The sequence below is a fragment of the Acanthisitta chloris genome, unplaced genomic scaffold, assembly GCF_000695815.1.
Source record: "Acanthisitta chloris isolate BGI_N310 unplaced genomic scaffold, ASM69581v1 scaffold6938, whole genome shotgun sequence".
Taxonomy (NCBI): Eukaryota; Metazoa; Chordata; class Aves; order Passeriformes; family Acanthisittidae; genus Acanthisitta; species Acanthisitta chloris.
This window is the reverse complement of record NW_008688608.1, coordinates 19,695-45,306: the sequence shown is the minus strand read 5'-3', so window position 1 is coordinate 45,306 and position 25,612 is coordinate 19,695. Positions and strand designations below refer to the sequence as shown.

General features: G+C 37.6%; 1 protein-coding gene across 1 annotated transcript in view; it reads left to right on the top strand.

The window, feature by feature from the left end:
- PARP8 (poly (ADP-ribose) polymerase family, member 8) overlaps positions 1 to 13,090 on the top strand; it is a 111,960-nt gene extending 98,870 nt beyond the window's left edge. The window contains exons 16-25 of the mRNA XM_009081082.1: positions 944 to 1,009; positions 2,368 to 2,435; positions 2,739 to 2,787; positions 3,529 to 3,641; positions 3,807 to 3,879; positions 5,804 to 5,873; positions 7,862 to 7,938; positions 8,878 to 8,947; positions 12,005 to 12,089; positions 12,718 to 13,090. Coding sequence (XP_009079330.1) covers positions 944 to 1,009; positions 2,368 to 2,435; positions 2,739 to 2,787; positions 3,529 to 3,641; positions 3,807 to 3,879; positions 5,804 to 5,873; positions 7,862 to 7,938; positions 8,878 to 8,947; positions 12,005 to 12,089; positions 12,718 to 12,820 — 774 coding nt within the window. The 3' untranslated portion in view covers positions 12,821 to 13,090. The remainder of the gene's footprint in view (positions 1 to 943; positions 1,010 to 2,367; positions 2,436 to 2,738; positions 2,788 to 3,528; positions 3,642 to 3,806; positions 3,880 to 5,803; positions 5,874 to 7,861; positions 7,939 to 8,877; positions 8,948 to 12,004; positions 12,090 to 12,717) is intronic.
- Positions 13,091 to 25,612: the final 12,522 nt, after the last annotated feature.

The window sequence follows — 25,612 nt, the reverse complement described above, 5'->3', positions numbered from 1 at the left end:
TCCCCAAAAACATAAATGAGAACTTTGCATGTCCTGCACTAGAATACATTTCACTTTTTCTGAACAAAGGCCAGTTGGCGGTAGTTCTTGTACAGGAAGGGCCAAGTGTGTTCTGTACACACAGGAGGGGAAGAAAGACTTGTCAGGAGGTTATTGGAAGGGGGATGAGGAGGAGACAGCTGTCGGCTGACTGGGCAAGGCAGAAGTTTGAAGTGGATGAGGATTTATCAAAAAGGGTCAGACCAGAAAAGGAATGGAGAGAGCCCCTGGGCTGGCACACCCTACACCATCTCTCCTCCCAGCTTCTTGTCAGCATGGGCAAGGTGAAAGACCAGAGGCAGATGCTGGCAAGGCCCAAAGATGGAGAACAGTGAATCTTGTGGAGGTGACATGTCATGTGGAGTGGGTGAAGCATGGACTATTAAGCTCATGCACTCAGAAGAGGTGGAGCTGTATGACAGTGGTTCTTAAGCAGGAAGTAGGCAAGGATCATAGGGTGAGGCAGAGGGACAACTGAAGGACCTGTAATGTTTTATAGAGCTGTTAACAAAGTAAACACATCTGTTTATCTGCATTTTGTTTCAAATCTGTTTGGTTCCCTGCATTATTTGTTTTAAGAGCATCTTGTCCAAATAACGGTCAGAACCTGTGTTTAGTTACAAATATTTGTTTAAAGAGTGAGCTGATTCTTTGAGTGCATTGAAAATTCCAGTGAAATACATAGAAAAAGCATCATGATAGTATTTTTTCAGGAAATTTTCATGCACAGTGAGAGAGTCTATGTGTGAGGTAGAAGAAGCTATTGGTTAGAAATGTTTGAAAGGATTGGTTTGCTCATCATTCACTGAGCTTTGGTTTCATACATACTCAAATAATTCAGGTTTTTGTAGAGCCAAAGACTAATATTCTTTGCATTTATTTGCATATTTTTTTGCTACATTAGAAGAAGAATTATGATCGAGTCATGAAAGCATTGGACAGTATCACTTCTATTAGAGAGATGACACAGGTGAGTGTAAAAATACTTGGCTAACTTAATCAGTATTTCTAGAACTTGGAAATTGTTTATATCATGTGCCTGTGATGGCTGGGCAAGTCAATAATATTATCTCTTTCCTACACAGCTGTAATAGTATTAAAATGTGTGTTAAAAATAATGAACCTAAAGTATCCATAATGCCAGTCAAATAAAAGTGATGAAATAGAACTCAGATCATTTGAAGTCTATGTTAGTGACAATAACAGTAGAATAGGGCATTTTAATGACATAATCACCAACTGCAGCATTTCTGGAAATATCAAAGCCAGAGTCTTTTATTTCCAAAGCAAAAAAAAATACTGATTTTGTGACAGTGTTCTGAATAATAGCTTTATTTCTATTACAGTGAAACATTTGATCAGCTGTGTATCATTGGGGACTGGGAAGGTTGGGTCCCTTGGGTTTACTGCCATATGATTTATCAATATTCACAGTGGGACAGAACCTGATAGTCGTATTTCTCTATATTGTTGCACGCCTTTCCCAAACAGCCCAGCTGAAGGAAGCTGGTTATTGAAATCTCTTCCATATATCTTGCTTTTCCAACTGCTATATGAATGTATCCTCACAACAGTTTCTAAATCTTGCTCTGTATGTATTCATAAGGTACTTTCAGATTCTGAAATGAAGAATGTATAGAGAGGAATAAAATAAATTGAAAATGAAAACTCATTTTTTTTTAAAATTTATGTAATGTCTTGTAAAAATTTTAAAAATCAGCTGTATCCATTGCCTGATATGATGTCTTTTAATTTTTTTTTAAAGTCCATTTTACTTTTTCTTTAATGTTAATAAGATTCTTGGGCTAAAGAGTTTTAAAGGGATGCTTTGCGCCATGATTGTAATCAAGAAGGTTTTCAAAGGAATTATAAAATTACATGGTTGCCAGCTGGTAATATACATATTATAGTAGTATTATTATATGGCATGGTACAAGTTTATACCATGAAATGTTTTAAAAATGTAATGGATTATTTTGGAGTGTTTTGAGAGACTTAATTTTGTGAAGTTCCAGTCCAATTTCTTAATCCAAGAGCTGAACAAAAATAGATGTATTCTGCTCTTTTCCCTGAGTTCACCAGTGTTTGCTACAATATAGTCATTTTTATGCTAATTATATGCTTATTATTTTACTCTGGGGAAAATAATTGCTATATTAATTCTTGCTGTTGTCAAAACATATTTATAACTGTACAGTGCTGTTTATCAGTAAAACTGTGATTTAAACCTAATAATGAGTCCCATATATTAATTTTCATAGATGAAATAATGAACAATGTAACATAAAATTTTTCCTAAATGTTAAGAATGTTGTTACTCTTTTCTAGGCACCTTACTTGGAAATAAAGAAGCAGATGGATAAACAAGACCCGCTTGCACATCCTCTTCTACAATGGTATAAAGTTGATTCACATGGGATGATAATCATTAAAGTATCAACTATAATGAATAACCACTTGACCAGTGTCATTTGGTATAAGGTCACCCTAAGAATTAATGCTGACATTTGCAACTGCACTTGTTTCTGGACCTCATTTGAGTCCTCTGATGTCACTTTCTAGTTAAGATTTGGTCTACTTTCATCTGATAGGTTTAAAGACCTGCAGCTGGATGCTTTGTGGTGGCCATTCATAACACATTTTTAAGAAGAAAAGTTTGGTTTGGTTACCATGACTAATACATCTGTTTCTCATTTTAGGGTTATATCTAGTAATAGATCACATATTGTGAAGCTACCAGTGAATAGGGTAAGTGGCAGTGGATTTTGTATTATTTTCTCATTTTTCATGGCTTGTATTTAGCATTTTGGGTGGGAGTCTCCTAGTAAAACATAGGTGTCTACATTGAAACTGATTGCATGCACTCCATTAATAGACAAAGGAATGAAATAGGCAGTTTTCAGGTCATGACTTTTAGAATCATGTTGTGACTGTCTGAAATAGGTCAAGGGAATAATGCTCACAAAAAGCCTATTGTGATGATTAGCTCAAATATGTGTGTCTACCTTGTAGTCATCTGAGCTTAGGGGAGGAGAACATCACTATTTGTTTTATTACCATATAGAATATTAGATGCACAATTGGACAGAAAGCAGTGCAGACAAACAGGATATATCAGGAGATCCTCATAGAAGTACACCTTAAAAAGAATATAGCTCTTCAATTTTAAAGGGATGTGTGCCTCTGATCCTCTGATTAAGGGCATAATAATCTGCAACCTTTCAAATAACCTTAATTCAAAGCCAGCTCTGATCAGAATACCATGATGAAATTGTTCAATTTAATTACTTTACTAGAGCCATATTCGACTGAAATCTGTTTCAAAAATTTCCATAAGTTTCATAATATGAAAGACATTTTAACTGTTTGATTTCAGTTGGAAACTATGATAATGAGACCAATTTTGACTTAGTTCATGTAGTTATTTAGATGTGGTCATGTATTTTGTGAAACCACTTCTTTTTACATATGCACTGTTATATTTTACAGCAACTGAAGTTTATGCACACTCCACACCAGTTCCTACTTCTCAGCAGTCCACCAGCCAAAGAATCCAATTTCCGAGCTGCTAAAAATCTCTATGGAAGTACCTTCGCATTTCAGTGAGTACATACCGTCATATTAATCAAAGGTTATCAAAATGCCATTCTATGGTTTTCTCTGGTATTTGAGGTTTGCAGCTGTGAATTTATTGTTTTAAAGGGTTTCTGATTTCATTTTGCATTCTACGCTGTGAATGTTAATGCTTTTTTTTTCATTATATTCAGTGGTTCACACATTGAAAACTGGCACTCCATCCTGAGGAACGGCTTAGTTGTTGCTTCCAATACGAGGCTGCAGGTAAATAGTAGCCAGAATAGACTATAGCTAACTTGTGCATGCATGATTACATAGTAGCTTTGGCAAGTTTTCAAGGGGTTTGGTTTTGGTAGCTGTATAGATGGGAAAAGGGATGATTTCAAATACCCTCTTGTTTTGTGGAAAAAGTACTTAAGATGAAGTAATATGTCTGCTAAAACAGCTAGAAAATCGCTTTGCTGGAGTCAATGTTTCAGTTTTACATTGCAGAGCAGCACCTCCAGGAGGCTTCTGTCGGTACTGCTTAAAAGCAGTCACGAATGAAAGTTAAGAGCTAGTTAAACTATCTCCGTGTTATAGGATCCAGGAGCATACTACATTTACAGGAGCTGGGTTTACAGCATTTTCTCTGCTCCTCTGATTTCTTTGGGAATGGTAGCATGAGTGTGCTGGCCAGAAGGGATCTATTACAAACTTCAGTTCTCAGACTGAATCATCAGGAGGACACTATAGCAGAATGAAGTATGCACTATAAGGGGGATTGGGGAGTTATAATAGAGAGTGTTTTAGCAATGTGGGTTTGATAGCTCTTCCCTGGAGCTGAGTCAATGTACCTTGGAGGAGAATCCCACGTTGCTGAGAGGGATAGGGATACAGAAGACACATATTAAAAAAAAAAAAAAAAAAAGAAAAAAAGGGAATGCAAATCTCTGCTGTTCCTCTTAATGTTTTGATTGGTTTTGTTAGTATCTTTGGAAGATACTTCTCCAAGAAAGCAGGATTTATACATCAAAATTCACCAAAGTAAACCCCTTTCTTTATGCATTTGTTGTTGTTGTTGTTGTGGGTTGAGATACTGTGAATAGTAAAAGTACTGTTTTATACAAGTCATCACGTTTATCTCTCACACACACCTAAGGCATATCCTGAGCTGAGTTCATCCTATTTACCCCAGTACCAACCAGTCAGGAAAACTATCTACTCACCAAGGATTCTATACAACACTGTAGGATCTGGAGGAGTGGAAGCATATTTTGAAGCTACTATGAGAGCTCTGGCACATTGCAGAGACTATGTAATATCATTGGGTCACAAGAAAAAAACAAGGGTGAGCATGACTCTGAAGCCCCATGGTCGTAATAACATCTGCCTAGGTAGGAGATACTCTCGGTTCTCAAAAATGAGAAACTCCTTGATGTGTTTTCTTTAAAGGCATTTCCATATAAAGCAGTCAGTTCCTGGTGAAGTGAAACCCATGCTTTCCCCTTTCCAGACAAGAAAATGACTGCAAGGCTAGTAAAAAGTGCTCACTTTTGTTGCTTGTGCCAAGCTTCATGACACGGAACAGTGATGTTGGTGAAGAACAATCTTCCCTTCCCTCTATTCTTTTCAGACATCTGGTAGCTTTACGGCTAAAGCTTAACCCTGCGGTGATGGTGCATGTCTGAACTGGCTCAGGCAAAAGCTTCATTGAAGCCATTCCACCAATACTCAGGCTGAACTAGTGACTAAATTTTTCTGTAGCATATGACTAGTGTCATCACCATCTCCTAATTTCTTACCTTAGAGAAAACCAGCTGTTGCTGCTGTTGATTCACAGAGGCTGGCTTAGGCTGTGCTTCCTGACAAGGTTTTAATGTGAGATATGTGCTCAGGTGTGTTTGGTCATGTACAGAAGCACCCTCTGTAGGTGTCCTCCATCAAAATGTTAGATTTAGAAACAGAAACCACAATTTTATATATAAATCCAGTGTAAAATTGTGTTTGGGCATCTGGACATATAGAGTATTTTAGTTTTATACTCACAGCATGATTTTTTTAAAGACCTCTTTGAACACCATTTATGACCAGGCAGTAAATTAGTGCAGTTGGACAGATGTTTGTCTCCATTACAACCTGTTCCTGTAATTTTGATTTTGTCCAGATAAACAAATTGATGCCAAATAACCACTTTGCTCTTTTTCAGCTCCATGGTGCAATGTTTGGAAGTGGAATCTACCTTAGTCCATTGTCAAGCATATCATTTGGTTACTCAGGTGATATTTATAAATCACTCTAAAGCTGGAGAAATATAGGGGGGTATCTTACTCTACTGCTTTTCTTACCAGCTTCACTATTTACAACACTGTATTCAATTTTATCTTTGTAAACCATGATCTAATTTATTCAAAAAAGAGAAAATTTTAATTCCCTTATTAATACTGTCCTTATTTTCCAAGGTGCTAAGTAACCTGAAACTCTGCTTGAAATAAATAGTAGCTAATACTGAATGCTGTGTGTAGTGGAGCAGGTCTTGATTATGCAGTGGAAATCCAACTTTTTGTCAATATCTGCCTAAGTCCATCTAACTTTACCTATGGATTCATGGTCTTTTATGACCTAATCTGACAACACAAGTATTCACCAATAGACATGTTCAACTGTGTATATTTAAGAGTATTCACAAGTATCACTATGGCAGGATTGCACAAAAAGTACAGGACAGCATGATTATTTTAGCCTGAGCAGGGTAGGAAACATAGTTTGTCCCACTAGTGAATCCAAAAGTGAGTTTTGCAGAATTTTCCGTATACGAATTAAATCATAAATAGAAGCATAATAGAAACAAGACACATGAATATGTACATTAAGAAATTCAAGAGATTTTAAAATATGGTGACTTTTTCCTTTAGGTATGTGGTATTTACCATTTCCTCACATATGAAAGTACAGGTATATAGTTGAATGTGTGTTTGTGTGCATGTAGACACTTCTGAGAGTTTTAGTTATGCTTTCTGATGCTCAGTATTTTTAGGTAATATCACAATTCTTTCTAAGAGCTCAACATTTTTGAGCTACTGTTTATGGAACTTCAACATCAATGATCTCTAAATGCACTTTTAGCTTTTTTGAGATTACATGAGTATGGAAGCTTTTGAAGACTCACTAAAAGTGCTGGTTGCAGTATCATCGTCTAACAAAATGCCTTTCTTTTTGGACAATACTGCTTTGTCAGCTTCAATGTGGTTTTGCTCCTCTCTCTGCCTATCTCTGTCCCTTCCATCCTGTCTCCTCCAGAAAGGAGGCCTGTGTTCCCATGAAGTGTGTAATCCTTGATGCCAATAAAATACGTGGAGGAGTACTACACATCCTGTTCCTTCAAAGAGTTAGACTTCCCCATCATTCAGTCTGTGTTTGCAAACTGCCAAGAAGTAGAAATGTTCAAGACCAGGCTAGAGGGAGCTCTGAGCAGCCTGGTCTAGTGAAAGGTGTCCGTGCCTGTGGCAGGGGAATTGTAACTAGATGATCTTTAAGGTCCCTTCCAACCCAAACCATTCCATGATTCTAGGATTCTATGAAATATTGGATACCAGAAAGGCAAGGAAGCCTGTAGTAGCATACAACACAGGAATTTTGTATAAACCAACATGAGGAATATGAAAGAGATCTAAGGCACAAATGTAGGTGTTTACATTTCTGAGATGAAAAATGGATCCAGCATGACTGACAAATAATTTAATACTTTTACCAGTAGATAAAGGGATCAAACCAAAGTAGATTTCAAAACTTAAACTACCTGTTTGCAAAAAGTAATTAGACTTTTAATATAAGTCTGTATAAAGTGCTTAAGATTTATATCTGAAGGGTTTTTTCTCATGATTTTGCTGTCCCACCCACAGTAAATCAAACTATTATTTCAGCCTGAATAGGGTCAATTAGACTCAGGACATGCTGACCTACAACTGTTAAGCCTAAGAACATCCCTGATCTGAGTTCAGTGGTATTTAAGCTCATGTTTAGTTCTTATCTAGGAGCTTTTGCACCTACTTAGTGCTAACTTGACATTGCTAAGGTCTTTGCAATACATGCAGAGGTACTGGTAATTTCTAGGATTAAATTGCGATATTGTAGGTGAAAGTTAACTAGCTTTTCAGATTTCATGCAAAGGACTGTGATTTCCATTGTGCTACCTGTTTCATTCTCATACTTTGTTTATTATGGTATTTTTATGTCAGGGTATCTTACATGATTTTAATATTCCTAGGGATGAACAAGAAGCAGCAGAAGGTGTCAGCTAAAGATGAACCAGCTTCAGGCAGTAAGGGCAGTAACACATCACAGGTATGGTACATCAACCATCTCTGGAAGATTTGTGGGTTTTATGCTTGGGAACTTAATAGCTGAAAAGGAGGTAATATTCCCTTTGTACAAGCTAACAGTTTTATGTTACTGAATAAAATCAACAACTTCAGAGACTGCAAACATCAAATACAGCCCGACTGCTTTAGTAACAATTTGCAGTGTACATTGCAGGTCTTGTGCTCTTCTTTTCCAAGCAGAATAATTTAGGAAGAGAATGAAAATGAAATACAGATTGCATTATGACCCATAGAAAGCCCTTGCTTTCTGAGTTTTAGACTTGCAGGGGAATGATGCAAAAGTAATTGAGAGTGGCTATTGCTGGGAAATGAGTAGCATTTAATTTATAGCAAGTAATTTTTTCTTTTTCATGGCTTTTACATATTAAAACATTACATTTGTGCTTTATTTAAAGCATAGCATTTATGTGTAGGGCTAAACTTTGAGAAGGAAGTCTTTCATCTGACTCCAGAGTTAACACACAGAAACTACAGAATAATCTTGCTTTGAAGAGAGATGGGTTTGTCACAGCAGAAGCCCTCAGAAATAGGAAGGCCAGTAAAGTATCAGAGTAGTGGCCAAAGAATTATGATCAAATTCACCTTTCCTTTTTTTCCTGCTAGCAATTTGTTTATCAGTAACACTCTGATACTTTTATTCTGTCTGTAATACCTAGGAACTTTTGGATATTATTTTTCTGAATAAAGGAGTTCAAATTCCTCCTACAATAATACAAATAAATAACAGAATTGTTTTATAAATTCTATTATGTTTAGAAATAAAATAGGAATAATTTAGAAAGACTGCCTTTGTCTTTGTTCATTACTAAACCACTGAAAATAGCAGCCCTCTCCTTTGTTACTTTTTTTGGCTGTTTATGTTACTGTGCTAATTAAGTTTTCTTATGTTTTTGCATCTCAGTCACAGAAGAAAGGACAGCAGTCACAATTTTTGCAAAGCCGTAACTTAAAATGCATAGCCTTATGTGAAGGTAAGATGAAAGCCCCTGTGAAACTGTTTTAGTCATGGACAGTGCTGCTGCATACAAATCTGTGAGACCTTAGTTCCAGTGTTAGTTGGTTTTAGGTAAGAGACTAGTGGTAGGTGTATGAGTACTTACTCAACAACTGGCCTCTATATTTCAGTTTAGAATGTTTCACCTCTTCAAACAAAACCCATAGCACATGCTGAATTTTCATGGCATAATCATATGCACATAGTGATTGGTTATCTGGTCTATGTTTGAAACACTGAGTTCTTACAATCTCCTGACAAGGTCTTTAAATACCTAAAAGTCAAAAACTCCACCTTTCCTATCAAATTTCCAAATAATTTTTCACTGTTTAGGCATATATACTGATCATCTGGTAAGGAATATGTTCTCTTTGCTTCAGAACTTCCAAGGAGTTAAAATCTAGTGCATGAGTACAGTGATTCTTGAAAGAATTGGTTATTCGTTTAATAACTAATGAAACCTCAGCCAGTTTTGGGAATTATAAAATTTCAATAAGAATTGTACCAGTAATTGCGAATTAGTCTCAGAAATTATATTAAACTCAATTTGCCCTTCATTTGGAGCATTTGTCTGTTTTCAAGAGTGAATATTGAGACAGAAAGTGGAAAATAGAAGCTTTAAGCTATTAAGGATCTGTCAGTCAACACGAAAATGCAATTTGATCTTTACAGAAAAATACAGATTTTAGTTCTAAAACTTTCAAAAGGAAAGAAATGAATATAAGGTTTACTAGAATTTACTTTGCCTTTAACACCTGAAGTTTCTAAATGAAAATTACATCTTTCACAAGGACTTTTTCATCTATGTTGTTCCTTCGTTGCACTTATTAATGGATTATTGATTTTATAGGGATGAATTTTAAATATTTGATAAAATATATTTCACATCTTTCATATTCACTTCAGTTTTCTACAAAGTGTTTAGGGAGTTGGTTAAAAAGATTTTAAAATGAATTATAAGAGAAAAATATTTGTTAAAAATTAGAATTCATGGAAGAAATAGGATAAAAATTGAATATGAATGCATTCATAGTAGTGTCAGAATACAATGCACTAGGCTGTTTCAGTTGTACGGGGCTGTCATGGTTTAACCTCAGCCAGCAAACAAGCACCACACAGCCACTTGCTCACTTCCCCAGCAGCAGGGTGGGGAAGAAAATCGTAAGGTAAAGGCTGGAAAACTCCTGAGAGAGCAGGGACCATCAGGTGTAATGGTTACATGGGAAGACAAACACCATCACTCCAAACATCCCCCCCTTCCTTCTTCCCACTCATGATGTCATATGATATGGAATATTCCTTTAGTCAGTTGTGATCAGCTGTCCCAGATGTGTCTGCTCCCAGTCTCCCACATACCCCCAACTTCCCTGCCAGTGTGGCAGTACAAGAAGCAGAAGAGGCCTTGTCTCTGTGTAAGCTTTGCTCAGCTTAAAACATCCCTGTGTTCAGCACAAATACAAAACTTAGGCCCATACTACCCACTTGAAAGAAAATTAACCCCAGCCAAAACCAGCACACCATCCTCTCAGTAAAGAAATGCTTCCTGTGAACCATTCCCATATGTCCTGTCACTGTATAAACAGGGAGAAGAGCTCAGCATCTCCCTGTCCCCTACCCCTGCTCAGGAAGCTCTGGAAAACAATGTGGTCACCCCTCAACCTTCTTTTCTCCAAACTAGACAAGCCCAAATTCCTCAGCCACTCTCCAGGACATCATCTCACCATCTTTGTTGTCCTCCTTGGGGTGCATTCAAAGACCTTCACATCCTTCTTAAACTGCAGAGCCCAGCACTACACACAGTGCTCAGGGTGAGGCTGCACCAATGTTGAGCATGGTGGGATCCTTCCCTTTTTAAGCTGGCTGGTTGTACTGTGTTTGACTCACACTGGGTTAGGCTTTGCCCTCTGGGCTGTCAGGGCATACTGCTGGCTCACACGGAACTCAGTGTCAGCCAGGCCCCCCACATTCCTTTCTGCTGGGCTGGTGGCCAGCCACTGCTCTTCCTGTTTAACCTGGTGCTTGGCTTTTCCCTCTCCCAGGTGTAGAATCCAGCATTTGGACTTGTTAAATTTCATGCCATTAATAATTTCCCATTGCTTCAGTCTATCTAGATCCCTCTGCAAGACCTCTTGTCCCACAAGATAGTCAACAACACCTCCCAGTTTTGTATCAACAAACTTCCTCATGGTGCATCCACTTCCTACATCCACATCATTGATAAATACATTGAACAGAACTGGCCCTAGAATGGAGCCCTGAGGAACACAGCTGGTGTGACCAGTCACCAGCCAGATGTAGCCCTGTTCACTACAACCCTTTGAGCTCGATCCCTCAGTCAGTTCCTCACCCAACACACCATGAACCTGCTCATTCCACAGCTGATCAACTTGCCCAGAGGGATGCTGTTTAAATGCATTTAGAAATCTTTTCAGATACAGATTGTTGTTACAGCTTCTAGTTAGCACTAAGAAGCTTTCTTTCCTGTGTTGTCCACATTCTGCTGGTAAACAGTCTATCATCAAATACATCACTGTTTTCTAAACATCGAGCCAGTTTTGGCAAGCTTTTTGAACTCCCTGAGTCATAATTGCTATGCTTACTTGTTTTAAATATTTGGTAGTATTGCAAATCCAAAATTTGCCATATAGCAGTTTCAGGCTTCGTCTTAAACATCAAACACAAATATCTCTGTTCCAAGAGCTGATTAATTGACTCAGATCCTCCTTAACAGCCCTATGGCCATTTAAAACCAGTTTTTAATAAATGTATTTTTCAGTCTTTCATTGCATTTGACAACTGGCTCCTGTATATCAAGCATCTGTGTTTTCTGAAAAATATATTTTGGAAACAAGAATCAAATTTATCTCCCTGTTTGTACTAAAAGCCAACTCAAAATCTGCACCACACCACAGACATGCAGTGGAAAACTACACATTCCCAGAAGCCTATTTAAAGTGTATAAAACCAAAATTTTATAGAGCAGTATTTTCCAGGCATGTTTTCATAACTATGAAATTTATTCTTTTCCTGACAGTGATAACCTCACCTGATCTGCACAAACATGGAGAGATATGGGTAGTTCCCAATACGGATCATGTGTGTACCAGATTTTTCTTTGTGTGAGTACAAAGCTTCTTTTAACATTCAGCTTCTGTTCATATGAGACCTTTTTCCTATGTTCTCCCCAATAGTTGTAATTAAAGCAAGTAAAAGACATTTCTTCCTAATTATTTTCAGTATCACTTCATTTCTTTCTTTCACTGTACTTACTTGTGTTAGGAAATGTATGGATAAGCTAGTGACAAAGATTTAGTAGATGTTTTGTTACAGAATAAATGAACAGAGTTACTGAATTTTCCCATTCAGTGGCATTGCTTCATGTTACAGGAAATCTAACCATGTATTATAAAACACAGTTTCTATTTGGCTGTGCGTTTTAAATATGAGCAAATTATTAAAGACTTCCTGTCTGTGATATGAGTATTTCCCCTCTCACCTTAGACTTGTTCCCTTTGGGTCCAAGTGTCTTACTCAGCCTCAGGGTTTCAATGACAGTACAATCTTATCACCCTCCACTCTCCAGAGGTTAGGATCTGCATTTAATGGTGAAGCACAGCAGAATGTTTTAACAGAAACATGTTAACGTATGGAATAAGTACTCTTGATTAGTGAAAGAAAATTTTGAATGGTTTTAGGTAGTTTAATAAAACATTCATTTTATTTTATTTTCTGTACCTTTTTTTTTAGTTATGAAGATGGTCAAGTGGGTGATACAAGTATAAATACACAGGAACCAAGCATTCATAAAGAGATTCTTCGAGTCATTGGCAATCAAACTGCTACTGGTTAAAAGGACCACTCTTATTTAATTGATGTGAAGCCTTCCTCAGTCTCAAAGCTGGATTTTGAACTGAAGAAGATGCAAAAAACTAATTTATTATTATTATTCTAAGCAAATTAACCATTTGAATACTTACTGTTTTCTTACTTAGTATTTCTTATCTCATCAAAATACCTGAGATGGTATCAATTAGCAACTGTAGGGGTGCAAAGTCTATTAATATACTACAACAATTAGTAATTAAAGAGGCGTTTGGGTTGCTCACAATAAACAGACTTTAAAAAGGACTTTTGTGCTGATATTTTTATAACAAACTTCAATTGGAGGTTTTAGTACTGTATACTGGTATTTCAAATTTAGAATGACTGAATTATAAGTGAGAGAGAAGATTTTATAGCGGAGCACCTGTATTATGCAGGATACTTTGCAATAACTAAAATACTCTCGTATTAAAACTCAATAAAAGGTTGTCTGGAACATGTAAAATTGAAGAGATTGGTTACCTGCAGCTAGCTTGATTCTTTTTATTTTACACAAATGCAGTTAGGATTTAGACTGAAAGGTTAAAACAACAATATATTTTTTATTTATTGGATGAAACAAAACTAAAAGTAATGAATGTGATGGTGTAGGTTCAGTTTTCTTTATCTTCTCTGGAAACACTGTCTTATCCATTAAACAGCTCAGTTACAGTTTTTACTTATACAATCCTAGGAAACACATGGCAATCCTGAAGCTCTTCCTTTTTACAAATTCAGCTTTTGTATGCTAGATTTTACAGTTTCTTTAGATCAACAAAGATTTTTAATGATTGCAACTTAACTTCAGTGAAACTGCTCTGTCATTAAATTTAGCCACAAATTAAAAAGTACATGCTGACTTAAGGTTTATACGTAGCTGAGATGATTATTGGTACACCAGAAAATATAAACAAATGGAAACATTTACTGATTTTATCTTGGTGAAATATTTTTATTTATTTGTTCCTAAGGGATAACAAGTCACATCTGTCTTTTAAATTAACAACTGTTCTGTCTAAGTGAGCATGATAGCAACACAGGTAGGGAAGGGCCCAGTCTCCAAGGCATAAGGCATACACTGTGCCCTGGTGAGTGCCCCTGGGACTCATGGTAGCTATCCTGAAGCATCAATCACACTCTTGAATATGGAGAGCAGTTCAACTTACACATCTGTGCAACTGCTGCAAACCACCTCAGAAAGCTAAAATAGACTGAATCCTCTATTATGTTATTTTCATAATAAAGGTATGAAAGCTCCAAGTAACAGCACAACAGAGCACAGGTGCATTTTTCTTTTAAACAGAACTGCTTTATGCTGAATGGGCGATCCCATCTTTCCAGTTAAAGCTACACTGTCTTGTTATTTGCTGCAATTAAAGTGCTCCACACCTAAAATAGTGTTACTTAGCCTAGAAGCATCTACTTGGAGACATATTTTACCATTCTGTATTTATTTTCTGGGGACTTCAGTTTCTCTAGGTTCATATCCAGACTTCTAAAGCCAAGTCTGTTTACAGATCCCTCTTTTGCTATTATTTCTTTTGACTTTCACACCCATTTGGTGGATCCCTAACTTGAGATTCACTACTCTAATTGTTATCTTTTGCGTTGGTACACAGGTTAACTTCTCAAAACAAAAATTTCTCCTGAAATTTGTCTTTGTACATAAGGACTGCCTTGGGTTGTGTAACTTCACAAAATCAGCATAATTCGTAAGTGGAGCTGAAACCCTGGCATGACCTTTTTCTGTAATTGTCCTGCCATATGTCTGAATCACTGTGTTTTTCATAAAACAAAAAAAAATTGGAAGACGTCCACTAAGATGTCCTATGTTTATTTGCTGGGCTGATAGTCCACCACTCTGGGAGACCTCCTTAAAAACTAGGAGAAAAGAAAGATGACCATAAGTGAACTGGTGAAGCCAAGTAAGCAGTCATCTTCCCTGTCCCCTCAAGCTGCAGCAGGGTCACAGGTGAAACCCTTGAAAGAAGGAACCTGAAATACAGCTAGTGAGTAAACTAGAAGTGAGTCAATCTCAGTTTGCATGATGGGATCATGACACTGGTGATATCATAAGTAAATGTGTGCATGGTGCCATCGTAAGTAGAACCCCTGGAAAGGGAAAATTGCATCTCTGCCGTATTTCAAGCCTGCACAGAGGTTTTGTAAATGGATAAGCCACAGTAAAGAACAGCATGGATGAAAGCAGGGCTCTGAGGTGTACAGTGGCCTCCTGTTTTAAGGTGCCTGATTTAGGGAGTACTGGGGCTACTAACTTACCCATGGTGGAGAAGGAGGGTGGCCAAGAGTAAAAGGCAGAATGTGGCAAGCACAGGTGTTACAAAACAGTGGTAGAGGGCAAAACCTTTTCAGAAGAAAGGTGGTGACAAGGTGGCATTAGCAGCTCAGGTCCTACACAGTGTATGTCAGGAAAAGGAACTGGGAGAACAAAGCTGCAGTGTGGGGATTTGCAGCCCGTGGCAGTATGGGGCAGCACCATGCCTGGGGCTGCTTGGCCACCTGAGAAGGTGTCATGCTGTAAGGAACAGTGCAAGAGAACAAGCCCACAGTCACACACAAACAGCAATTGAATTAAAATTCTCTTGCTACACAGAAATTTGGTCTCTCTCTTTCCTTTAGCTGATACATTAACAAGAAACATTTGATGTGCTGAATTAGCTGCAGCTGAATGTGAATCTTCAGATCATTTAACAAAGCATTAATTTTCATTATTTTTAAAAGGTGAGGGGAAGGAGGAAGGTTGATTTGGGATCTGTTACTCAAAAATAAATAGTCCTTATATAGCAGATTTCAAAGCTCAAAGAATTTTATCACCAAGAGCTGGAATGAAAAAGAGATTTTTCCTTGAAGGATTTGTCCCTTGTGGTGTTATCCAAGGGTGGAAGTTGCATATTGCCAAATGCTTCCAAATAACTTACATTAACATGGATTCCAGGGGATGGAAAATAAAAGCCCGTGGTCATCTGAGCCAGACCAACAAAGCCCTTGCATTTCCCTTTCTTTGTTACCATGTGCGCATATTGGTGATAGAGTAATGATTGTAACTCCTGCTGTAAAGATGTAGATAGCTTTTAATCTAGCTTTTAAAAGCTAAAGATAGCTTTTGATCAAAGAAAGTAGAGCCCCAGGCTCTGCCAAATTTAGTGGTAGAAATTTCTATGAAGTCATCTAACTGTCACCATATCCAGCATGGAGCAACCAAGGGAATTCTTGGTAAAGAACTTTCTAACTTCTTGCTACATCCCACAACAAAGTACAAGCCCTTGTGTGGGAAAGGCTTGACAGAAAAAGTATGTTAGTACCTTAATGTTGCACCCTAATTATGAATTGCTGTATTTATACTGCTGAATAATTTAAACATTGGGGAAGGAACCCAAAAAGATGCTTTTAAGCCTTTCTTGAATTTCAGGCAAGTATTTAGCATTCAAGGGCTAAATTACGCAATTTGAGTTACCTTTTCCTATGATATCAATCAGCATAGCTCAGTTTTCTTCAGCAGTGCTTCATTGTTTGGATAACCCGAGTCTTTGGCTTCCTATTACTTACCATAAAGTGGTCAGGTTGTGTAATACTTCGGTTAATGTTTTACAGGAACTAGTCAATGACACTGTAATTTTTTTGTTTATATTTTCCTTCTGTAGCCCTTGAAAAGCTGTTAATGATGCTGTATAATTTTAACATTATTGCTGTTGGTACAAAAAATGCACCTGGTTACTAATGCTAAGATGATGCTTTTGTAAAGAGAAATGTAAAATAACTCCAAATGAAGACTTTGTGCATAGATCGATTATACTTTTCTTATAGACTTCTTACTACTGCGGAAACAATTAGCATACTTCCAACAAGGATGAATATGAAGTGAAAAAAACCCAAAACCAAAAAAGGGACAACCAAATGAAGAGATTCATTTTTTTGAAAAGAAATACTAGAAAAAAACTAAAACACCTAAGCAAATATAAAACCAGTATCTACTTAAGCGTTATATTCATTTAGATAGACTTATTCTTGGCTATGGAAAATGAAAGAAAGAAAGAGTACGAGCCATGACTGGCATGACTCACCACGCACAGCCACTGTGCTGGCAGCACTGTGGCAGCCAGAATGGCTCTGGCCACCCATTGTCTTCTCTCCTGTGGCACACAGCATCATGTGCTGTTTTATTTGCAAAACTGGGGTGTTAATTTGGTGTCTGCGCAATTTCTTCATTACAAACACTACCTCAAGGTGAAGGACAAGTCTGTTGACTAAACCAAGCAAGGTCTGTTGTTTGTAGAGCAGTTAAGATTATGTGCAGCACTGGAAGTTGTTCAGAAAGGATCTTGATTCCAGTCAGCCAAACTTACTCCTTAAAGCACTCAGGAGTGGAGGGACACTTGTCCTTCAGAAGGGGATAAATAAAAATGAGATGATTTGCTCAAAGCAGAGCATCATTCTGCATATCATGTAAAATGCAGAAGGATGTTATCAGTCTTTCAAAGGGGATAAATAAAAATGGGATGATTTACTCAAAGCAGAGCATCATTCTGCATATCATGTAAAATGCAGAAGGATGTCGTCAGTAGTTTGAATTTTCAGATTTGGTTTTGGAACTGTCTAGTCTGAAACCACTGACCTCCTCTGTCTTTCCTGTGGTGTCAGTGTTGTACCCCTGCTCTCCGGCTGCAGCAACAGCCACCAACAAGAGCCGAGGGAATAAGACACCTTGAGCTGCTGTTCCGTAGCATTTTGATTGCATGCTTCTGCTAAGTTTCAGTCCGCCACAGAACAGCTACAATGTAAATTACTGCCCATTACACTTTGCATTGAAATTTTGTATATGTATTAGGTATAAGACTTTTGTAAAGGGAAAAAATCAATTTAAGTAGTTTTTAGATGAACATATCTACTGTGTCAAAAACTTGTTGAAGAGATTGCATTAAACATTTACCAGAAACACAGTAAAAATAGTCCTTATAAATGGACATTTAATTTAATGTTCTAAAAATAATTTTTGAATTTACCCAGTATGTATTGTGTCTTTGACTTTTAAGAAGCAGCCACTCCTTTATGTAAACGTACAATATGCCTATGTTTAACTCTATAGCCTTTCTTTTCTCCAAATAAATTTATTAAATTCTGTGCACAAAATCGTACCGCAGCCTGCTATTTAGCCTATGGTGCCTTCGAGTTACTACAAATATTTAACAAAATGTACATAATGTAAATACTGCCAGAAGATCACTAAGGCCAAATATTTTCTCTATTCACTTTTTACTGCACTTGCTTTCTATTGCTGTTTAAGCCTCTTTTATCCAGCTTTGTAACAGCTATAACATTGTAGCCAATGTAAATGTTTACTTTCAATAAATCAGAATTTGTTCAACAAGCACTGTGCATTTGGGCACTATTTTGAGAACTCTGTTCAAAGTTAAAACAGTCATCTAAGAATTAAACTGCATCTGAAGCAGTTTCTTGACTTTTGCTAATCTCAATGATGTCTAAAAATTATGCCATGATTTTATATATATACACATATATTATATTATTGGAGTAAAATTTTTCTGCAGTGATCTTTTTAAAAACACTTAGATGAACCATGAAAACAGCTTTCCTTGCTGTGTTTATCTGAATGGATTGCACAATTGGTTCAAAACAGAGATTAACGCAGTATTTTGCATGTACAGTATCACATCAAATGCGTAAGGATCACTTGAGATGCATTTTATACTTGCTTTAAAGAAGAAGTCCTCTTTCTGTAGAGCTGTTTTTGTAATGAAAATACAGAAAATATATGACAAACCATGTCATACTTTAATGTGGCTATGTTTAAAGTATAAATGCACATCTGCAGCTCATAAAATATGCAGACATTCATGGGACTGGTTATTAATTCAGTGAGTGTACTGGTTTTTTCACTGCCTGTGAGCTCATTTTAATTATATGGGTGGATATAACAAGTATATTTTGAAAGTTTTACCTTTTGTTTGTTAAATTTATTATTTTGTCATTGCAGATTTTGGATTGAAAGAGTCAAAGTGGTACCATTATTTTGAATGCTGTGAAGCATTTTACACAAATGCGACTATCAGAGAGATGAAAAGATACATCATTGCTATCCTAAATGACTGATAATTTGCCTTTGATTAAGTGTACAGCCTGGAGCTTGAATTAGCTAATGGAAGAGATATTCCAAATTTTGGGGACCTTAAATTTGGAAGAAGTGATTTCCAAACTCCCAAAACAAGATCTGAAGCAGGGGGTAAATCTCAGACCTCAGTAAAACTGGTATCCAGAGATAGCAGGAGGGACAGGATATATACCTACTTTGGCTTAATTGTTACTTCATTTCCAAGTGGCTGTATCACAAGCTCTCTCAATATGCTCCAATAGTCAGTTTTCTGTTGGGAAAGCCTATGGTGTATTGTATTCACCTGTTGAACAGTTCCATGTAGGTCTCAAGAGATTAATAGTCCAAGCATTAATTGACAGCACTAAAAAATTATTGCAGTGACCAAGAGCTACTTTCAAATGCACACATTTCATTTTTATCAGGAGAAAGAGCACAAAATCTTCTAAGAAAATAGGGCGATTGCAAAAAATGTACACTCTATTCACTAAACTCTGATGGCAAAATTGACCAACTTCCCTTTTTTAGAATTTGTGTGCAGTGCAGATTGCAGCAAATAAATTTGCACAGGTCTCACTCACAGCCTGTACCCCCTCCAAGAGAGATTTGTCCCCCTGAAATATTGGGAAGCAACTTAAATAGAGCTGGATCAAACAAATGAAGCCAATAGTAACTGAGGGCTACAGCTTTGCTGTGCCCCAGCTCTCAGCACAGTGTAGACTCTTTAAGAGAAGAAAATTTTAGGAACATAACAGGGCTATTTTAGGGTTCAGTGCCTTGCAGAAGCCTAATGTCAAAACAGGTGAAAAACAGGAACAGCCATTTTGAAAAAAAAAAGTTAGTTAAATTGGCATTTTTTATTAGCCCACATAATAGCTCCCTCAGGTTGATTTTCTTAAATATGACAAACATTTTCCATTCACATTCAAGGGACAGAAGTGTAATTCAACACAGAGAAACTGAAGCCTCTGAACAGGGCATAAGACCTTTTCAGTATCAGCACTGTATGTAACAAACCCATGTGCAAGGCGTCAGCTATTGGATTTCAGCCAGTTCCCAAAACCAGGCAGTTAGCAAAATGCTGAAGCGGTGGGAATTACACTAGCAGCAGGAACAGGGTCTGCTGCAGAAGCAAGAGCAGTGTATGTCTCCAGAGATCAGGCCTGGAAAAAAAGACAGGAACTCCTGGCTTAAGGTTTGCTCAACAAAAGCCAGACCTTATCATCAGCAAAGCAATTCTAATTTGTGACTTTTAAAGAGAAAGCTTTCCATTGTTTGGGGGAAAAAAAATTGTTTTCTTCAATCTGCTGTCCTATAGCTGTGTATCTCAATCTAATAGCATGCCTGGGGCAATGTCCCACTGTACTTGCATGTAGCATGTTTACTTACAGCCATAGTTAGCAGCTTTCTTACAGATCTCAGGCAGAATGAAGAATGCTCAATTAGCTGACAGTTGTTTGGAGCCTATCTTATATTTTATTTGCATATTCTAATGGTACAGGTAAAATACTCCAGAAGGGTAATAGGTGGCTAATACTTTCCTTGCTGGTTTTCAGCTATTATCAAATTGTTCTTCGAATATGAGCCATTGAACAAACAACTTTTTTGACTGTTTAAGAAAAAAGTCTTGGTCCCTCTATCTCTCCTAGACAAATAGCTTGGGCTTTGGGTGTATTTCAGCTCACAACCGTCTACCAGGGTTAATTCACTATGAAGAAGTTCAAGGATGAGAGGAGTCAGAACCCAAGATAATTTGAATATGTATAAATGTAAATATGTAAGTACATATTTAAATATTTACATCTATAATGTAGGAATGTAAGTTGAAACTTATTTTGACTCAAAAGAAATCAGCTTTCTCATTGATTAGCTGCCATATGCATTTGCTTGCCTTTCCTGAAGATTGTTTATGTTCGCAAACCTCAAGTCCATTTACTTAAACCAAGTTTTTCCTTAGAGAACTGAAAAATTTGATGGCATGTGCATATGAAATTTGACAATTTTTTACTCATTTCTCTCTAAGTGGAGTGTCAGTTCCTGTGCAGCATGTGCCTTGGTGTAGTGCAAAAATTTATGAATTGGCCCCAATGAGGATTGATTTTGATTTTAGCTTTTAGGGTCTCATTGACCCATTGGACAAAGATAAAAAAAATCTGGCCATTCTGATCAAATTCTTTTATCTGTAAGCTGTATTACTTTGTGTTAACCATTCTTTTACATTAGCTGCTTGGTGGATCTTTATTCATAAATGTTGTTGCCAACTCTAATGCATGAATGCAAAGAAAGAAGCAAAGCTACAATAAAGATGTGGTTCATGGTCCATGCAGACTGGAAATTGTGTAGAAGTTTATGTAGGGTAAAATTGTGCAAGGGATTGCTCTAGCAGTTTTATGAGCTGAACAGTCACCTTCCATGCCCAGCAACGTTCTCAAGCCTGTTCATTTGGCTTGTACAGGCACAGCCATCCTGGTCAAACTTGGGAGGTTTATTTGTCTAGACCAAGATCTTTGCTCTGTAGTGACAAATGTATTCCTTGTGGAAGAAGGCACTTAAGGCACTGCTGTGCTTGCTTTTCACTTTGTACAGTTTCCTGTGGGGAAAGCAAAATGGATGAAGGATGCTATTATTTTGATTTGTAGCATTATTCCTGCATCGTGGGTATGTACAAGTGATTCCACAGCATTTAAGTCAATTATAATTCAGTCCTCTACACAGACTTCAATATCCACTTTGTTTTTCTCTGACATGCATACATGTATACACATGCATATATCCTTTTTAATTTTGATATTTTGATTGCCAAGCTGGTGTTTGAATACAGGAAGTAGTGACCATTTTTATATACACAGAGATTGTCTACTTGCAAAGAAAGTTGAGCAAGTAGAGCTCAGTCATGAACGATTTATTCCAGTGCTCTATTGCACACAGAATACTGAATCCTGTGGGTGGTTTGCTAAAAAATTATCAGCCAACATCAACTGGAAATTTAAGTCTCTGTGATGAGAACAGATTCAGAACCAATCTTCTTGAGGTGCAAGGCTTGTGGTTTTAAGATATTCCAGCCCCAAAACAAGGATTTGATTAAATACTTGTACTTGCTCTTTTTTTCCTTTTCTTTTATTTTTTTCCCTACCAGAAACTTTCTCTGGGCAAATAATGATATCCAAAAACTTTTCAAACTGTAAAAGCCATTGCCAGTTAATCACAGCCATGTCAGTTTAAGGATGTGATTTCCACAACTTAGTCTTGCAGATTTATGGCGCTCTCTATGATTTTTATTTTCCCCCCACATTATGAATGCCTCATTTCTCTTGAGGGCCATAAAAACTTGAAAGGTATAGTAGCAATATACAATGCAGACTTCCTTGCACCCTCTTGCTGGTCTGCATAAAACCTGAATTGAGGTACTCATTTCCTGCAGTGATTAATCAACATAATGTGATCACTTGATGAAAATCATGCTATAGTAGTTAGATATTTTGAAGAGGAATGTTGGAGTTGAGTTTTTTTGTTGAACAGAGCCCTTTCAGCAGTAAGTGAAATTTATTCTTTCCTTTCTCTCCTGGTTTGAGCTCATCCCTGTGTCTCGAATGTTATTTGATTTCTTTAGGTAAGGATATTGGGTCAACAACCCAAGGGCTAATTATTTGAGGAAGAAATTTTAATTACAGGATTGTTCCTACAGTGTCTGTGCTGGACCAAATTGCTGATATGAGAAAGTATATGTGAGAACTGCCTTTCCAAGCTATTTTTGGTGGGCAGGGTTTGCTTTCTGCAGGGTGCACTAGGCAGTGTGCCTAAAAACTTGGCCACTCCTGGAAATTCCCTCTGAATCAAATGCTATCTTCAGTCACACCTGAGCCATGGGGGTTTTACTTTCTCCAACACTCTCAACAGCATTCACCTGTCTTCTGGAGCTTCAAACTGAACTTTTTTAATTCAACTGCAGCAACTCCAAAGGCTCATTTGTGGTAGAACACGCATTCTTGGTCAAGGAAACACTTCATTCTCTGATCACATTTTAAGCATTTGCATAAAAGTTATAGTTTCAATGCTGTCTTGGAAGTACGCTCCGTTGTCACCACAAAAAGTATCAGAGGGCTGGAGCACCTTTCCTATGAGGACAGGCTGAGAGAACCTAAAAAAGAGAAGGGTCAAGGGTGACATTATTGTAGAATTCCGGTGTCTAAAGAGGGCTTATGAGGAAGACAGAGAACAGCAGGGCATGTTGTGATAGGACAAGGGGTAATGGTTTTAAACTAAAAGAGGGTCAATTCAATCTAGATACAAGAAAGATATATTTTACTGTGAGGGTGTTGAAGCACTGGAACAGGTTGCCCAGAGAGGTGGTGGATGCCCCATGCCTGGAAACATCCAAGGCTTGATAGGGCTCCAAGCAACCTGATGTAGTTGAGGATGTCCTGGCTGACTACAAGGGGGTTGGACTACATGTCCTTTACAAATCTCTTCCAACCCAAACGAGTCTCTGATTATATGGAGAACATCTACCAGATCTGATCACCTTGCTATTTCCTGGCCAAACTCTGTGGACTGGAAACTCATCTCCTCTATTTCCCCAGTACTGCCTAGGGAGTATTGCCTCCGTCTCTTGTATACACTTACAGGGATTTCCCATGAAAAGTGACTGTGCCACTGTGGCGCAGGCCTTGGCCCAGCATCAGAAGACCTGGTTTTTCTGCCAGCTGGATTTACTGTGTTACCAGAGTAGTCACCAAACACATGCTTTAGTTCAAATGATTCTGCTGTGTAAAAAGTGTCAGCTAGTAGAAAAATAAACAGCGTGTGTAAACTCCCTGCTGGACTTAGAGAGTGATACTTTTGAGATCTAATACCAGAGTTGCAGTAGCAAAAATATAACAGCCTGAGCTTTCAAACACTTGTCAAACTCTCTGCTCACCTCAGCATGATCAGATTTGGATTCTCATCAATGCTATGTGAGATGAATACGCTATAGCCTTTATTCCACATTCTCCTGAAATATGGGTGTGCATGCTAAACTCAAGTCACAGCCTGCCTTCTGCACAGCAGTCCTGAGGGAGATCAGCCTCGAAAACCTGCAGTCATGCATAGAGCGTGTCGTACATAGAGAGAAATAATGCTAAAAATCTGTCTGTAAGGGTAGAAATTTCTTTCTGAACAGGAAAGAGAAAGCCATGTGTAAAAGATGCAGGAACAGATGCTAGTGATTTATCCTGAGTAGGAGGTGGGATTTGGGTTCTTCCCGCTGTTCCAAGAAGCCCTTTCCCATTACCCTTCTTGTGGTGCAGGGCAGAAGTTGTCAGCTCATAATGTGCAAAACCCCAGCACACCAACACACAACTCCGAAAGAAGATGAGGACAGCGGCATAAAACCACACATATCATATACACCAAAAAAGAATTGAAAACACAGAGAATGCATCTTTTACAAGATGCAAAGTATTCTTTAGCTTGTAAAAGTAACTAGCACAGTAAAAGCAAGTATTTTCTGGATTATGTCATTGGTTGTACAGGCAGAGAGAGAGGAAAGCTCCTTCTCAGCAACAGTGACAGTGTTGTAAAACAGTCCCTGAAGAAATCTGGCTCAAGCACAATGCTGAGGACCCGTTCCTTCAGGTCCTCACTGGGCACTCAGGCCTAAGAGTCTCAGCTGACACCAGCTGTCAGTAGAAAAGCCCAGAAGAGAGGGAGGCTAATCTGTGAAAGATAAAATTATGATTTTATAGGACAAGAGCTGTGGCAAAGTGATTATGTGGGCAACATGTTTTCTACCAGCAATACTAGTGAATGAGTGGGTTCTGGGTAGTGTTTGGGGATTGGAGAAATATGTGCAAAATGTTGTGTTCCCACTTGTTTTCCATATAAACAACAGTGAAATCTTTATTGTTGTCCTTTTCTCATAAAACTAATTCAAATATATCATTCTCATAGGACTTTATTTAGACCTGCTTCTGAACTTCATAAATATCCCACACTGAGAATAAGCCTGGCTGCTAGAATTCCTGTAGGAGACTGGGCTATCAAGGCATTTCCCCATGCCAGTCAAAGGAAGGGTGACACAAGATCCCCACCTGGTCTGTTCCTCCCAGTGGGGCAGATATGAAATTTAATTATTTCAATCTAAGGAAAAAAATCATAGGTTTTCTACTACTGAGTTTTCTACTACTGATAAACTTTATTGCTCTTTCATAAAAGCCAATGCTACCTTTGGCAATCATCAATAAAGAAAAGTAGATGTACTCAGTTTTTCTAATAGGTATAACATACCTACCTTCTGTTCTCTGTATTACAGAAGTATTTGACTGCAGCTGCTAGTAGGTATTTAATCTCTGAAAAAGTATCATCTATTTCATGTTTTTTGAATTTTAAGTAGACGTTGGATTAAATAGAGACTTATGATATCTTTTTACTGGGTGCAGCTGCTGCATGTTGTACCAGAGCACAGTCACTCTCATTTGATTATTAAGATCCAGCTATCATAGTCATCTTAATGCTTTCTGACTTGTAATCCCAGTTTTTCCAGACAGACCTTGTTAGATTTCCAGAATTTTCTGGGACAGGAGTTAAAGTCAGCAGAGTGGGGAATAATGATGGACTATAAAGTTGAAGCACCAGTTATGAAGTAATTTATTTCCTTCTCTCATTATGGACTCG